The 15,907-nt window shown below is 47.2% G+C and overlaps 2 protein-coding genes across 2 annotated transcripts; both read left to right on the top strand.

The window, feature by feature from the left end:
* Positions 1–2,132: 2,132 nt before the first annotated feature.
* On the top strand, positions 2,133–8,129 carry LOC306653543 (eppin-like). Its single transcript, XM_079126548.1, has 4 exons — positions 2,133–2,320; positions 3,714–3,845; positions 7,118–7,286; positions 7,811–8,129. The coding sequence occupies exons 1-4, from the start codon at positions 2,230–2,232 to the stop codon at positions 7,830–7,832; spliced, it is 414 nt and encodes a 137-aa protein (XP_078982674.1). The 5' UTR covers positions 2,133–2,229; the 3' UTR covers positions 7,833–8,129.
* A 2,121-nt stretch (positions 8,130–10,250) lies between these two features.
* Positions 10,251–15,285, top strand: LOC306653544 (WAP four-disulfide core domain protein 6A-like). The gene is made up of 4 exons (XM_079126549.1): positions 10,251–10,398; positions 11,591–11,722; positions 14,170–14,338; positions 14,973–15,285. The coding sequence occupies exons 1-4, from the start codon at positions 10,308–10,310 to the stop codon at positions 14,992–14,994; spliced, it is 414 nt and encodes a 137-aa protein (XP_078982675.1). The 5' UTR covers positions 10,251–10,307; the 3' UTR covers positions 14,995–15,285.
* The last annotated feature ends 622 nt before the right edge of the window (positions 15,286–15,907 follow it).

Raw genomic sequence — 15,907 nt, 5'->3', positions numbered from 1 at the left:
ATCCTCCTGATTCATGATAGGCTGTCCATTGGTGGACACATATCTGCCTCCACACCTGCCAATTCCTCACCTACCTGGCTCATACAGGAGAATGTACTGACTGTTTATTCTGGAACTCTTTATGTTCTAAGGAAGAGGTTCTAGATACAGATGTGTTTCATGGACCTCAGAGCTTCTTTGGGGAAATAAGTGTGCGACTCAGCAATTCAACTAGAGGCACTTGGAACAACACTGAAAGACACTGGCAGGAAATCAACCCAGTGCTAAAGCAGGAGAGGCCAGGTTGAGGCCAATGTGCTCCCTGGAGCTCATATTCTGTGTCTAGGATTTGGCATGAAGTCAGAATTCATGCAGAAGTCAAACCGGGGCAGAGACCCTAAATGAGAATAGATGAAGGAAGAGAGGCAAGGACCCAGGTGGGTCCTTACCCAGCTCTCTTCAAGAAAGTAGATGTTAGAAGGGGCCCAAACCGTGATTCATTCCAGAACTCAAAGACACAAATTTCATGTTACCTGCTTAAAAAGTGAGTCCTGTGGGTTGGCCAGGAAATTAGATGAGACAGAATGTGATAGAACTGCCAGAAAGAGTTAACTTATTTTCAAGAAAATTTAGAGAATAAAGTAGCCTTAACTGGGGGCTCTGGGAGCCATTTGGAAATGTATTGATGCTGATTCTTCAGCCTCTGTCTGTATTTAAGATTTCACTCATTCCCTTTGGAGACAGCATTCTTTCTTACCTCAAGTCCACAATAAAATATTATATCCACAGCATCATCAGAAATCCCCTAATGGCCTCTGGCAAGAACTTACAAGCTCAGCCCCCTCTTAGCCTCATCTCTGACACTCATGTGCTGGATGACATTCAGTCGGCACCCTCGCTTCTCGGGCCCTTATGATTCCTAACTATAACGCAAAGCAATGGAGCCTGGTGGTCCCTTGGAGTCCTGCTGCCCAGATATTCCATGTTTTCCCTCTCCCCTGGGCTGAATTTGAGGGACAGAAAAAGAGGGACAGGACTGCCTAGGACTTCTTGATTGTTCACTAGAAATTCTATTCCCTAGTCTCTTTGTGGAATTTTCCTTGAGACTACAAAGTTGGTGGGATGGTCCCAGGGGAGCTCTGCTGTGAGATCCTAAATTTTGTAACCATAACAGTTACTCATTGACAATAAGGCTGGCTTTTTCTGACTTTTCTCTGTTACACAAAAGAATTTTGAGAACAATGGTTGGCATGATAGGGCAGCACATTTTCAGGAAAGAAACCTATCTGTAGGAAACCCTACAGATAGCACGCACTCTCTGAAGGGTGTCTCTCCTCCTGCCCGCGCTGGTTGGGTGGCGGTGGATTTGTGGCTTCAGGAAAGCTGCTTGAGTTCTCTGGCACCCTCTCTCCAACAGCTCAGCTAGAATCCAGCAACGCTGCTGTGTTATTGAACTTCATTCAGTTATAGTCTCTCAGGAAGTTCTGTTCATTTTGTGGCTTTTCCTCAGATGACAAGGAGTTTGCATCAGATGGCAGAAGCTCCCAGCAAGCTCCTGTTCTCAAAGCAACACACTGTGACACACGCTATCTGAAGACTCTGTAATCAGCCCGATTCCTCCCCAGCACCCTGCTCTGTGGCAACATCTTTGCTCTTTGGCTTTAGTCAAATATGAATGACCCAAAGAGAAGGGAAAGGGAGGATGGTGGGAAGAAGCCGTGGGAGAGGGAGAACGGAACACAGAGACCAGGGGAGACCCGCAGATAAAGAGCAAGAGTTAGACGTAGGTACAGGGAGGCACAAAGAAACAGATACACAGAGATGAATGGGGCCACTGTCAGAGGTGAGCAGAGGGGCACATTGGTTAGCGCACGTGTGCAAAGGAAAGTGACAAGAAGGAGGGCATGGCACGCTCCCCGAGTTTCCAGGACGGAGACCTGGGAAGTGGCATCCACTCCTGAGGTAGACGGGAAAGGGTGAGGGAGCTCTGCCCACTCCCCTGCTTGACCCGAGGGCTCGGCCCCGTGCAGCCCAGGGCTTAAGGATCATCCAATAAGAGACCCTTCCCCCAGAGCTGTGGGCTGCCGATGCCAGTTAGTCCCATTTATGACCTCGGGAACTTGGTGTTCCTGACAAGAAAGGGGTGGCTGGCTTTTCTCCAGTTCTCATATCCAAGGTAGTGGCCACCGAAGGAATAGGCTGGCCCAACGGTCAGACATTTGCACGTTCTGGAACCATCCTCTCTTCAGAATGGAGTCTTCTGGACTTTTGAGTATCCTGATACTATTCATCCTCTTTGTGAATATCCAGGGACCTGGTCTAAGTGACTGGTTCTTTCCCAGTAAGTATCGGGCCTCTGCTCTTGTCGTGGACAGAGAGAAGTTTGCTGGGAGGAAGGAACCAGGAACAGTCCCTCAGATGTGGGTTGCTTCCTCCATCTTAGCGCTGGTCCTGGGCTGGGAGAGGAGGGAGCTAATTAGAAGATCTCTTCTGTGAATGCAGGAACCCAGACCGGGCAGTTCTTGGGGCAGGGGCTGGTGGGGTGGATAATGGGATCTAGCAATTGTGGGAGGGGTTATAGAAACCTGGGAAAACTAAGGGTCCTTCCCTCGCCCACAAGAAAAATAGATCTTTTTCTCAGAATGCTATCTCGATCTTCTGTTTCTTTCCAATGTAGTCCTATGAAGTGTCTTTACATCCCCAGAGGGTTTGACTGTGGAATAAGAATAGCTAAGAGTCCCTTTAAATGTAAGACACTAATACTCCACGGATATATAAGTAATAAGGACAATTGTTAGCATTTTCTGAACACTCAGAAAAATGGGCATTTCTGAGTAGAGATTTTTAAAGAGAAAAGGATTCTGGAGTCATACTTAGAGGTTGAATCCTGACAGCCATATAACCTTGTGCAAATTATATCAATTTCATATGCTTCAGTTTCCTGATCTGTAAAATGGGGATAATAGTAGAACTGACCTCACAGAGCTGCTGTGGAAATTAAATGAGGTGATATGCTGTAAATACTTAGATGAGTGTGTGGCTTGTGGCAAATACTTACCACAACTGTGCCTCCATCACTACTACGATTGGAGCTTTACACTCTTGGTCTCGTTTCTTCCTCAAACTCCCTAAGGCCAAAACCATCTTACAAAGAAAATGAAGAGAGTAGTTTCAGAGAGGGTCAGCGGCAGACCCGTGTTAGAATTCAAACCCAAACTGACTCCAGAGTGCGATGAATCACGGTAAAATGTCGCCCTCCAGAGGAACTCGCAAACCTGGCCTCCTCAGCAAGTTAGAAACTAGATCAGCTGAAACCTGTGCCTCTATTTGTGGCAATTTTGCCCACAGGGGACATTTGCAATGTCTGAAGGCATTTTGATTGTTACAGTCGGGGAGGGGTGCACCTAATAAATTGAAGCCAAGGATACTGCTAAATGTCACATGAGCAGGATGACCCCCCTCCCAACAAATGTCACCTGCGGTTGAGAAATTCTGCCTTTGAGGGACTGGCACAGGAAGTGGGACGAGGGGCCAGGGTGGGAAGGTAGAGATGAGGCGTGGTCTGGTAGGGGGCAGTGTGGGTTGGGCTGGGAGGTGCCCAGGGGCACCCTGAGGAAGAGACTCCTGAAGGTGGCCGGAGTGAGAGCAGACCTTCCTGGCCACCCAGAGTCGGATCTGGAAGAGGGCGGGCAGGGACCCTCCAAGTTCACCCTTGTAATCCGCTCCTCCCCCAGGAAAATGTCCCAGAGTCAGAGAGCAATGTGAATTCAGAGAGAGGGACCTGTGTACGAGGGACAGACAGTGCCCGTACAACAAGAAGTGCTGCGTCTTCAGCTGTGGGAAGAAATGCATAGACCTCCAGCAAGGTAACCTTCAGAGCCCCAGGACAGCCCCGGCCCCACGCTCGCCCTCACCTTCCGCCACCGGGCTGGCTTGTCCCTGGTTCACGGAGGGCTGGTCTCTGGGCGGGATTGCTGGATGTGGGAGAACTGGGATTGAGGTTCGTTACTGCTCCTAACATGGTGTATGACATGAATTATGCCCTGATCCTATCAGGTAATGTCTGGGCCTCAGTTTCCCCAAACAAATGATGGGTAGAGCAATGGGATTGCATCGGCTGGTTTCTTGGTCACTTTTCACCCTTATGATTTTCTGAGTCCTCAGATGGGTCCTTGTCCTTTTTGTCCAAATATATACCAGTGATGTTTGTTGCTGCAAGTGACAAATTAAGAATTTTCTCTTTTTCCCTTCTCAGTATTGAGTATTGAACCCAGGGCACTGAACCACTAAAATACCTCTGAAATTCTGAAAAATATCCCCAGTCCCTCACCCCTTTTTGAGACAGGGTCGACCTCAAACTTGCAATCCTCCCACCTCAGCCTCCCAAGTTGCTGGGATTATAGGAGGGTGCCGCCATGCCTGGCTAAATCAAGCAACATATCTTTCCTATGTTTTTGCTCCTGAACGACAGCCTCTTGGCCTATATAAACTTTGCACCAGAACTTCTGCTGACTTCTCCAGACCAGAGGGGTTTTCCTCTCCATCTCCCTGGGCTCCAGAAAAGACTATCAAGGATTTTTTAGTCATTCATTTAGCTAATATTTACTGAGTGCCCCTGAGATTCATTGTATTGATCCATTTTGCATCACTCTAAGGAAATGCCTGAGGCGGGCTAACTATAAATAAAAGAGGTCTATTTAACTCACAGTTGGAGGCTGAGTCCAAACAGCATGGCACAGGCTCTGGCAAGAACCCCATGGCAGATGTGGAGCACCTGAGAGAGAGAGAGAAAGAGAGAGAGAAAGAGAGAGAGAGAGAGAGAGAGAGAGAGAGAGAGAGAGAGAAATCACATCGCCATTGCCAACAGAGGCCCAAATAGAGACTGAGCTCTTGTAGCCCCTTCAAGGCACACTGGCAATTGACCCAAGGACCTACCACTAGGTCTCACCTCTTAAAGGCATCACCACCCTCTGGACACCACCATCTTGGTGACCAAGATTCCAACACATGCACCCTTGGGGGCACACACTTAAACCATTTCCAAACCAGAGCACCCGTAATAGGATCTAACCTGCTCGTGGTGGGCTGGGAGGATAGGAAGAGCTTCTGTGGGAAAGCAAACCTGGAGTTGAGATCCGAATGAAGGGTAATATTTTAGACAAAAAAAGAGGAGGGAAGGGCTTTTCAGGCACAAGGACTAGCACAAACAAAGGCTCAGAAAAGCAGAAAGTGAACAAGAACATGGCACAGGGAAAGAAGATCCTAGGCGTGTAAAGATCAAGCAATTCAGGCCTGGTGGGCCAGATCATAGTTTCATCTTGATCCTAAGAACCAAGGAAATGCACTGGGGAAGGATAGTGACATGCCCTGGTTTGTGTGACGCCTCCAGGGTGTGCTAGGGAAAGCGGAGGAATGGAGTGTGCTAAAGGGACTCGGGAGGAAAGAAAATGGTAGCCTGAGCTAGGAGGTAGCTGGGGATGGGGTGTGCTTGAAAGATATCAGGAGGCACAGGCCTCGACCATGCATGGCGAGCTGTTCATATGCCTTCAGGAGAGGGCTGCCCAGTTAAGATCTGAGCCCCAGGTTCAACCGGATTTTTTTATCTTGAGCAAATCACAACTTTCCCTCTCTCTGCCTCAATTTCTTCAGATAACAAAGATTACTTTGAGGATCAAATAAATGGATGCTCCTGAAGTGCTTAGTGCAATGGCTGGCACATAGTAGCCACTCGATACCTACTAACTTAAATCATTTATCTTTCTTGACTGGGAAGTGCTAAACAGCAGACTGACTAGGCCTTTCCTTTGTCCCTTAAAGTGTTAGCACACAATGCTAAAGTGCCCAAGGAATTATGTACTCAGTTCAGGTCAGGAGACATTTGATTTTTACCCCCGACATTCCATAAAGTTCTACACTGTGTCAGGCCACCTGCGAGGAACTGGAATTCCAAGATGAAATCAGACTCAGTTTCCTTGTTCGAGAGAAACTCACACTCTCAGGAATGAGCCTGAAGATATGAACTAACAGTAAAGGTAGACACAGAATCAATGCAGACTTGGTTCCGGCACCTGGGATGTAGAATGGAGTCAGGAGAGACCTCACAGAGAAGTCGTTGTCTGAGAAAGGTTTTGAAGGGGAAATATAAGTGTCAGGAGTGAGCAACAGTGGGCCATGGAAGTGCAAAGGCGTGGGATAGAAGAGTACGCTGAATGTCGCTAAGCATGTAGCTCAAGGGGGTACTGAGGCAGGTGAAGAGCCAGAGCCAGGAGCTGGAGCCAGAGGATGAAGGGCCTTGCGGGGGATGGGAAGGATTTGTCATGAAGTCAAGGTAGGTCTTACCTTGGCTTGGCCTTCAGATCTATTGGTTCCTTCTCCCTGGCATGAAGGATTAGTTGGAGAGGTCAAGACTAAGATGATTCAGTAGCCCCGGTGTGAGATGCTGAGGCTTAAGTTAAAGGGACTGGAAGAGAAGTGAGCTATTGGAAAGTAGAAACCAACAAGACTCAATGGCTTAGCTGTGAAGATTCGCCTTCACCAAATTCATAGTTTGGTTGGGACCTGTGTTCTTTGCTAGGGTTGCCAGAACAAAGTAGCATGGGCCGATGGCTTAAGCAGCAGTAATGTGTTGTCTTACAGTTCTGTGGGCTTGAAGTCCAAGGCCAATGTGCCAGCAGAGTCCGTTGCTTCTCAGGATTGTGGGGAAGAATTCTGTTCCATGCCTTTCTATTAATTTCTGGTGATTTCCTGGCCATCTTTGGTGTCCCTTGGTTTATAGACACATCACTCTGATCTCTGCCTTCATGTTCCTGTGACCTTCTTCCTGTGCGCGTGCCTATGTCCAGATCTACTCCTTTTTAAAAGGATGCCATTCATATTGGATTAGGCGACTACTCTACTCCAATATGACATCATCTTAACTGATTACATCTGCCACGATCCCATCTCCAGGGATTCAGACACCTGCTCTGGGATCTCCCTGCAAATGTATGTAGCATAGCCACAGAGCCGGGCTTGCACAGTGAGACAGGGAAAGGAAGCACATTCCCGTTCATTCGGGGTGATTGCTAAGGAGAATAATAACAGCTGTTTTGTTCCGGGCTGAGCACTCTGAGTTCTCAACTCTGGGGTCTCTCTGCAGACATATGCAATCTTCCAAAAGAAGCTGGCCCCTGCATGGCTTTGTTTCGTCGCTGGTGGTACAGTAAGACAAACAATACCTGCTACAGCTTCGTGTATGGTGGCTGCCAGGGAAACAATAACAACTTCCAAACCAAAAGCATCTGCCAAAATGCCTGCCAACAAAGAATGTGAGTCTTGGGGCCCCGATCTCCCCTTGTCACCAAAGCCATACTGGGAGGTCTGCGTACCGATTGATCCAGTCCAGGGTAGCTAAGTCCTTGATAGACCAGTGCCAACAGAACCAGCTTCAGTCAGGAGGGAAGATGGCACCTGGCAGAGGGGAGTCGGGGCTTTCTGGGAACCGAGGATGGGAAGGGACACGGAGGTGAATCAAAGCCAGCAAACGTCAGGGGATTTAGGCAGTCTGAAGGGAGGATGCGGTGGTGCCATTTCAGAGACCAACTAGAAAAGTCACGGAGCAGCCTCCCTCGCACTGGACACGTTGCCCAACCGATGGTTCCTTGCCATCTGTTTTCTCATTGCAGCTCTTTGCCAGCAAAACAATCTCATTCATTTTTCCTTGAAAGAGACTAATAGCTCCCCAATGCACACTCAGTTTTATAATCTCCTCCTGTAAAAAGATGTATAAACATAATCTCAAGCTTCAAAGCCCAAGACGCTCCGCTACTTTTTATACCTACACTCTCAACAGGCTTCCTTTCCTGAATGGATAAGTGTACCTGGGAGCAACCACCGGGATTTGGCTCCTGCTCCAGGCTCTAGGTACCTGACCGATGCTCCAGGTTGACTCGCTGTTCCACGCTCGGCGCTGCAAGGTCTTAGTGCTTCCCAACAGTGAACCCCAGGATCTGCCCTTCTTCCTCTATCTCTGCCTCTTTTCATGCATAATACCTTTCACTTGGATTCCATCTCTCTGCCTAACCTCCACCATCTCTAACTCTCAGAAATTCTTATTTACCCCTGTGCGGCTCCCAATTTTTTTTCAATAAAGTGCTTGGTTTCATCCTGCGCTTCTGAGGCTGAGTAATTCACATCTGCTTGGCATGTTACACTTTGCAGAGAATAAGGGATTGTTGAAGCTTCCAGTAACACCATTTGAGCAAGTGAGGACAATCAGAACCTTGAGAGCTGAGAGCTCCAGGGATATTGTTATTCTCCTCCGTTTCTTTAAAAAAAAAAAAAAATGAAACTCTTAATACAAGGGTCCAGGACATTGCCTTAATTTGGATGCCCCAGAAAGGGACTATGGGACAAGGGCATGGGTGCACATAACTGATCTGGGAGATGTCCCAAGAAGCACAAGGTGGAAAGTGGGGTGATTCAGGGAAGGACAGGATTCGATTATGAGCTGGTTGCCACTGAGGGCCACAGTGGCTCAATCCTGCCAGGCACCTTCCCAGGAATCACGTGAACCATGTAGAACATGCCTCCAAATCTCCATCTGCCTCCAGTGACGTGGAAGCTGAGGTGTTGATCCACTGGTTCCCACTGGATACCTGGGGCAACGAATCCCTCACTATCAGATAGTTCAACATGCAAGCTAAGGAAGCTCCTAGAGAGTCAGAGAGAAACCTTAGCAGAGAAGTAGGAACTCTGCCCCTTTGAAACAGGCAACTCTGTGTGCCCTGGCTGTTATTTGGCCATAAGCAGGAATGCCACACCAGTACACACTACACTGTGGATGAACCTCAAAAACATCACACTACGGGACAGAAGCCAAGAACGACAGTTGAGTCCATTTATGTGAAGTATTCAGAACAGGTAAATCTACAGACATCAGAAGCAGTTGCCAGGGGTTAGAGTGGGCTGGGGGGAACTAAGGAGGGACTGCTCACGGGTCCAGGGTTTTAATTTAAAGTGACAAAAATGTTTTATCACCTTGGAATTAATGGAGGGAGTGGTCACACAACTCTAAGAATGTACAATAAAAGCCACTGAATTCTTCACCTTGAAATGGTTAGTTTTATGTGATGTGAAATCTACCTTGATTTAAAAAATGAATTAAGAAAAAAATGTTCTCTGGGACTGACTGTCTCTTGCAGCTGCAGGTGACACTGAAGGTAAGCCGAGAGCATGCTGGGATGTGGCAACAGCGGTCCCCACTGCAACGCACCACTCACTCTCTCTACTGATACTTCAAGACTTAAATTGATGCAGCAATTCAGGAACCAGCAGTAGAACATTCTTCAGGCTCTGCTGCTGTGGTGGGCTCTGAAACTATAACTGACGTTTATTATTACTTTCTTGAATCTCGTATTCTAATTTGCATCTGATATTACAAGGTCTTGGGAGCTCTAGAATTCTTTCCTGCTTGATCTAGACAGATACCCTGTAGACTCAGTTCAACTTGGAGTTAATCTTTCCTAGCCACCCTTACTCACGGCGATATCTTTACTCTTTGAAAACGGCTAAAGAAAAGGGGTTAAGTGGGCACAGCTGCACACACCTGTAATCCCAGCAACGTGGGAGACTGCAGGTGTGTAAGCAGGAAGCAGGTGCTGAGGCGGGAGGAACCTGTTCTAGGCCAACTCGGGCAATTCAGCAAGATCCTGCCTCAAACTCAAAATTGAAAAGGGCTGGGGATGTAGCTCAGTGGTTAAGCACCCCTGGGTTTACTCCCCAGGACTGCAAAGGAAAAACAAAAAATGGACCCAAGAAAAGAGAGAGGGAGAAAGAAGGGAAGGGAGATAGACACACAGTGGAAGGGAGTTGTTGAAAAGGAAGGGGGAGGGGAGTGGAGCAAGGTAAGAACACAAAGAGGGACAGAGAAGGGAAAGAGAAACAGAAAAATAAACACAAATCGATGCACCAAGAGAAGAATAAAATCAGAAAGAGGGAAGTAGGATGCACTCAGCCTCCAAAGCACCCCTGCAGAAAGGAAGGTTCTGGAGTTGTGCCTGCCTTCTGCTGGGGGCTTCTGGAATGCCCTGGGCAAGTGTGACCCCACCCCCCACCCAGTGGAACAGAGAGCCTTGGATTGCCAAGTGTTGGGAGCAGCCTATCAAAAGTCCCTTCCCCCAGGGTTGGTATTGTAGGTGCCAGCTGGCCCCACTGATGACCTGGGGGAGGGAGTATGGCTGGCTTGACTCCAGAGTTGTTTCTTGGACTGTGCCAGGCAGCCATCGCTCAGAGGCAGCTCAGGGAGCAGCAGGACCTAGTCTTGGTGCCATACGCCGGCACCTCCTAAAATGAGACTCTTGGGACTTCTACCATTCCTGGTACCACTCATCCTCCTGGGGGGTGTCCAGGAACCTGGGCTGGTGGAGGGGCTCTTTCTCAGTAAGTATTGGGGACATGGTCCCTCTAATGCAGAGAGAGAACTTGATGGGGACAAAGGACAAAGAAGAGTCCCTCAGAGGAGAAATGCTTTCCCCACTTTGGCCTGGACCCTGGGCAGGAGAGAGGGGAGGTATTTGGAGTCCTTTTTCCAGTCCCCTTTCTTCTAGCAAGACACCTCTGTGAAGGCAGGAACCTGTCTGTGGCAGTTCCCCGCCCCCACACCCACTGCATCCCAAGCAGTTCTTCTTGGAGGTGCCTGGACCTCGGCATAAAGTGGACTTGAGGAACTAGATAGCCAGAGGGACTTTCCCCCGAGGACACAACACTCCCTAGCAGCATCCCCACTGACTTCCACATTTCCACACTGAAGCTCCAAAAAAGTTGCCCCACACCTATGCCCCCACCTGCAAAGGAGCCTTGCTTTTGTGGTAAAGTATTGTCTCCCAAAGTCCCTTGTAATATTGAAATAGAAAGATTCCCACATTAGTAGGTAAATATACCGAGCACTGAAACAGCTGAGGTTGGCAGTGAATTCTCAGGGGCCACATGTGGCCCTGACTCCACTCTTAATAGTTGTGTGACCCCAGATGAGTTCACAGAGCCTCCCTATACTTCGGATTCCTGCTTATGAGATGTGATATTAATAGGATTTACCCGTGTATTGGGAATGAGGATTAAGGAGAAAAGTCCAGGGGCATAGTAAGTACTTCATCAATACATTATTATTTTGTCCCAGGCAGCTTGACGATGGCTTTTCAAACTTTGGAATGACCCTCTAGGCAAATGAGAAAAGGAAGGTTCAGAGAGGGTGCCCACCATACCAAGGGTTGTAAGAATCCTAAAGCCCAGCCCTCTGATGCGCAAGTGGAGATCTCAATTGGCAGGAGCTACAGCGCCCCCTAGGGGAACCTCCCAGCACAACAAAGCCGAGTGCCCATAAGAGTCCTCCTCCCAGTAACCTTACAGGTGGTGGGGAGGAGGCTTGGGAGTGGGCTCAGGGATTAGGTGATGAGTCACAGGGTCGGGAATGTGGCTAGTGTTGTGAGAATCCTGAGTCGCCTGAGGGTTCCTATCCTCCTGGGACAGGAGAAGGGAATCAAGTTTCCTCAACTCTGCGGAGGTGCCCTGGGCCTGGGAAGGGGGAGAGATGCCCACTTCCAGAACTCAAGGGAGCATATCTTCTCCTCTCTAGAGTCGTGTCCCAAAATCAGAGTAAAATGTGAAGTCGAAGAGAGGAACCAATGTACGAGGCACAGGCAGTGCCCAGAGAATATGAAGTGTTGCATGTTCAGCTGCGGAAAGAAATGTTTAGACCTCAGAAAAGGTACCTATGGATCCCGGAACAACCGCAGCCCTCTCTCTCCCCTCCCTGCCCCTTTCCGCACCTGAACAGTCCAGATGCATCTTCTCCTTGACACAAATCGCGGCAGTGCGGGGCTGGGAGACCTGGACTCTATTTCAGTTCTGCCCCTATTCTGTATGTAATGGGAGCGATGAGGCTCTCCCTCTCTGGACTTCAGTTTCCCCCTCCGTAAGTTGCACATGGGTACTGGACCACATGGTCTTCAGGTTCCTCTTTGACGATCTTCTGAAATGCCAAGTAGCCACCAAAGTCCTGTCAGATGCCAACATCGCGTCAGGTTATATGATCACGTAAGACAGGAGGATGACTGGTATTTCCTGGCATTTGTCCCCAGCCCTCTCGGACTATATATATCCAGGCGACTTTCCATGATCACCTTTGACCTCTATACTCTTTCCTCTCTGCCCTATATAATTGGACTCTGAAGAAGTCCATCAAAGACCACACATTCATTTATTCAATCAACAAATATTTATTGGGACCTCTGTCACCCACTTCACTCGCTTGCTGTGGCCAGGGAGGGCTGGAGAGATTTTTCTAGGACAGGAATCCATGGTTTATGATCTGAAGGATGGGTAAGTATGTAGGCAAGAAATGGAGGGAAGACTTTTCCAGGTACAGGTAACAGCATGAGCAGAGACCCTTTGTGAGGAAGCAGCAGGCTCAGGCCTCAAAAAGTCAGAAAGCAGAGGAAGTCTGAGAGGACGAGACGAGAAAGATGGGGCTGGGTTAGCCAGAGCCCAGGGGTCAGTCTTGGTCCTAAGTGTGGTGGATTATCTACATTTGAATCCCTTATCATTCACCTGGCTTCACTTTTGTCATCTGCATGGCAGGAGCAGTAAGAGGGACAGCCACATAATATTAAATGTTAACACATTTTAAATGCGAAGAACATGACTGACATTTTAAAAAATGCTAAAATTGTTTTGATGTGGTCCAGACTGGAATTGCTAAGGACTGTATTTGTACCCCTTAGCACTATGGGCAAAACAATGCCTCTTTAAGTTCTGGATACATTCGTTTTGACAGTGAATACTCCTATAACATCCTCTCTGTGCCAGATCTGCTCAAACTGCTGTACAGAGATGGCCTAAGACACAGTACCCACTAGAAAACCTTATATTCTCATAGAGGAGCCAGAAAATATGAATGAACAATTACACTGAAGTGGTTAATGTGTGCCACAAAAGTGACAAATGTGCAAGATTTAAAAGCAATAAAATAAAAAGCAAGGAGTAAAGAATGAAAACAGGAAGGGCATCACAAAGATTTGGTGTCTGGGAAGGGTTTTGAAGGATGAATAGGAGTGCACCTCATTAGTGAGAGAGGGATAGACATTTGGGTAGGCATAAAGGCAGAGATGGGTAAGATCATGATGTTCTTAGAGCATGAAGTTAAAAAGGTGAGTATGAGGCACAGCAAAATAAATAAAGTCGAAGAGAAGGAGAAGATGGGTTCTGAGAGAGACTTTTTTTTTGCAGGGGCGAGTGCTGGGGATCAAACCCAGGACCTCAGGCAGGCAAGGCAGGCACTCTACCCCTGAGCTATAGTCCAGTCTAGGAAATGGGTTCTGGAGTCCCTCTGGGTAGAACTTTGTCTTGATCCAGTGGATCAGTTCTTCTGGAAACCAATGTGGAGTAGAGCAGAGAAGTGTGGCATATCAGTCAGTAACCTTTCCAGACAGTTCTAGAAAAAAAAAAAATAGTGCTTGAATTAAGAAAATGATAGAAAGGGAGCAAAAGGAGAAGTACCTCACTCTCAAAATCATGGAGATCTTAGTTGCTCAGATGTTGAGGAGGCATAACAAAAGAGTCCATGTGGTATTGTCACATCTGCTTCTTACAACAGCCCTGCAAGATGAGCAGGGTGGCATTTATTTTGATATAGTATCTTTATTTTGTTTATTTATTTTTATGTGATGCTGAGGATCAAACCCAGTGCCTCACACGTGCTAGGCAAATGCTCTACCACTGAATCACAACCCCAGACCAGGGTGGTATTTTATATTCCCATCTTTTTATTATTATTATTTTATTGGTTCTTTTTAGTTATACATGCCAGTAGAATCCATTTTGATATACAAGCATGGATATATCTTGTTCTAATTCAGACCCCAGTCCCTCTCCTTGCCCTTCCATTTTCCTACCCTCTGTTCCCTTCCCTCTGTTGATCTGTTCTGCCATTTACCCATAGTTATCTTTTTTAATTAATTTCTGTGGATGTACAGGAAGTCAAGGACCAGAGAGGTTAAAGTGAGTGCTCAATGTTCACACTGAATTGGGAACAGAATTCTGAGACAAATATGCTTCTCAGTAAGGACAAGGGGAGCAGGGGTCAGAGGTAGGTGGAGGTGGACATTGTCCAAGGAGACAGTATCCAAACAGCTCTGCTCTGTGATCTCCCTGCAGACGTATGCAGTATGCCAAAGGAAACTGGTCCCTGCATGGCCTTTCTCCCACGCTGGTGGTTCAATAAAGAAACTGAGATGTGCTCCAAATTCATCTATGGCGGTTGCCAAGGGAACAATAACAACTTTCAGACTGAAGCTATCTGCATGGTTGTCTGCCAAAAAAATATGTAAGTCCCAGAGGTCTCAGGCTTCATGCTCAACCGGGCCTCACTGAGAGAGCTGGGTGTTGGTCCATTCCAAGACCGCAGCAGGCCTGGGGCTGACAGTTCCCATCAGGAGATAAGGGTGCATCTTGTGGGAGGGCGAGTAGAAGGATGATTTGAGAAAAAAGGATAGGAAGGAGCCAGTAGGCAAAGGGAAATTGGCACGTATGAGGTGAGAAAGGGATGCAGAGAAAGTGCATCTGGGAAGTGGTGGAACGTCCCAGACCAAGTCAGATGGCAGTCTAGCCCTGGGTGTCATTCGGGACCCAATCACGACAGTCTTGACTTCTCATCAAAACTTGTCACAACTTCCCTTTCTTTGAAAGATGATTGAAGGCCAAAGCAACCTGATGTCCTTTCTTGGCCAGACCAAGACACTTTGGAGACACTTAGGGTTGTCATTAATTATTTTATTACTCTGTGACATAAACAGACATAAGTTGGGACTCTGCTGGGCAAATCAGGAACACATGATCACTCTGTGGGCCCCCAAACTCAACTCACTTTGGTTTTCACTTCCTGCCAAAAAATGTAAAAATGATCATATCTCCTTTTTTCCATTTCCAAGCATCTCACCCTTTTATCTGCTGTCTTGCAGACACAAATTCCTGGTAGGATAAGGAGGAGCTGAAGCCATCTTGGGGCTTGCTTTGCAGTCCAGGACTCTCTCCATATGTGCCTGACCAAAGCTCCATATTGGCTTCCACTGGTCACCTTCTGCCACTCCAATGTTGGCTGCTCCAAAAACTGAACCCCAGGATTTCCTTACTCCTTTTCTCTTCTTGACTTCTCCTCAAACATGATGGCCTTCACCACGTGGGCCTTCCTCAGTGTGAGACCCTATTTCTTCAACTTTCAGGATCCCCATATATCGCCGTGAAGTCTCCAGTTTCCCCTAATAAAGTGCTCTGAGTCCCAGTAGCCTGATTCTGAATGATTCCCGCTGTAATATGCAGGTATGCACGTGTATTCCCATCTCCTTCTATGCAGTTTTCAGAGAACAAGAGGTTATTGGGTTTCCCAGCATCAACAAGGAAGGAGAGAGGAGAAGGAAATGCTGGAAAACAAAAAAACTGATGGCACAGTCACCCTGGTCAAATTGTCACAAGATGCTTAAGAACAGCCTGAGAAGATCTGGGCTTTGTATGATCTACAACTGATACGCAAAAATACCACAAATCGCACAAAGTCCATAGAAATTAATTACTTATTTACATTTATGATGTTAATTTTGCAAAACTCAATCTCTATAGAGAGCTTGGAAAAGTGATTCAATCTTTCATTCAACACCACTGATCAACCATGGTTATATTTTTAGTCTGATGATAGTTGGGATGCATAAACCCTGTGCCTGGCAAAGCCACTTTTAATATTTGTAGTTTTATTTACAGGCTTGTGTCTGAAAGCACAGGAATCTTCATAAATTCTCTTTTGTATAATCCCATCAAAAAGAAAATATTCATGGTAGAATACTAAATTAGCAAGGATGCTCTTACTAGTAAAAAACTTCTGACCAGGCTTCCATTAAGAACT

This window comes from Sciurus vulgaris, assembly GCF_902686455.1.
Source record: "Sciurus vulgaris genome assembly, chromosome: 2".
Classification (NCBI taxonomy): Eukaryota; Metazoa; Chordata; class Mammalia; order Rodentia; family Sciuridae; genus Sciurus; species Sciurus vulgaris.
Note: the sequence above shows the minus strand (reverse complement) of the source record. Positions and strands in the feature narration are given on the sequence as shown.

What these genes read in the sequence shown, in the direction of transcription:
- LOC306653544 (XM_079126549.1), top strand. Translation starts at nt 10,308, where the DNA reads ATGAGACTCTTGGGACTTCTACCATTCCTGGTACCACTCATCCTCCTG. An exon ending in GGTGGAGGGGCTCTTTCTCA is followed by an intron (nt 10,399 to 11,590) that starts GTAAGTATTGGG and finishes TCTCCTCTCTAG; the next exon opens with AGTCGTGTCCCAAAATCAGA. An exon ending in GTTGTCTGCCAAAAAAATAT is followed by an intron (nt 14,339 to 14,972) that starts GTAAGTCCCAGA and finishes GCTGTCTTGCAG; the next exon opens with ACACAAATTCCTGGTAGGAT.
- LOC306653543 (XM_079126548.1), top strand. Translation starts at nt 2,230, where the DNA reads ATGGAGTCTTCTGGACTTTTGAGTATCCTGATACTATTCATCCTCTTT. An exon ending in AAGTGACTGGTTCTTTCCCA is followed by an intron (nt 2,321 to 3,713) that starts GTAAGTATCGGG and finishes CTCCTCCCCCAG; the next exon opens with GAAAATGTCCCAGAGTCAGA. An exon ending in ATGCATAGACCTCCAGCAAG is followed by an intron (nt 3,846 to 7,117) that starts GTAACCTTCAGA and finishes GTCTCTCTGCAG; the next exon opens with ACATATGCAATCTTCCAAAA.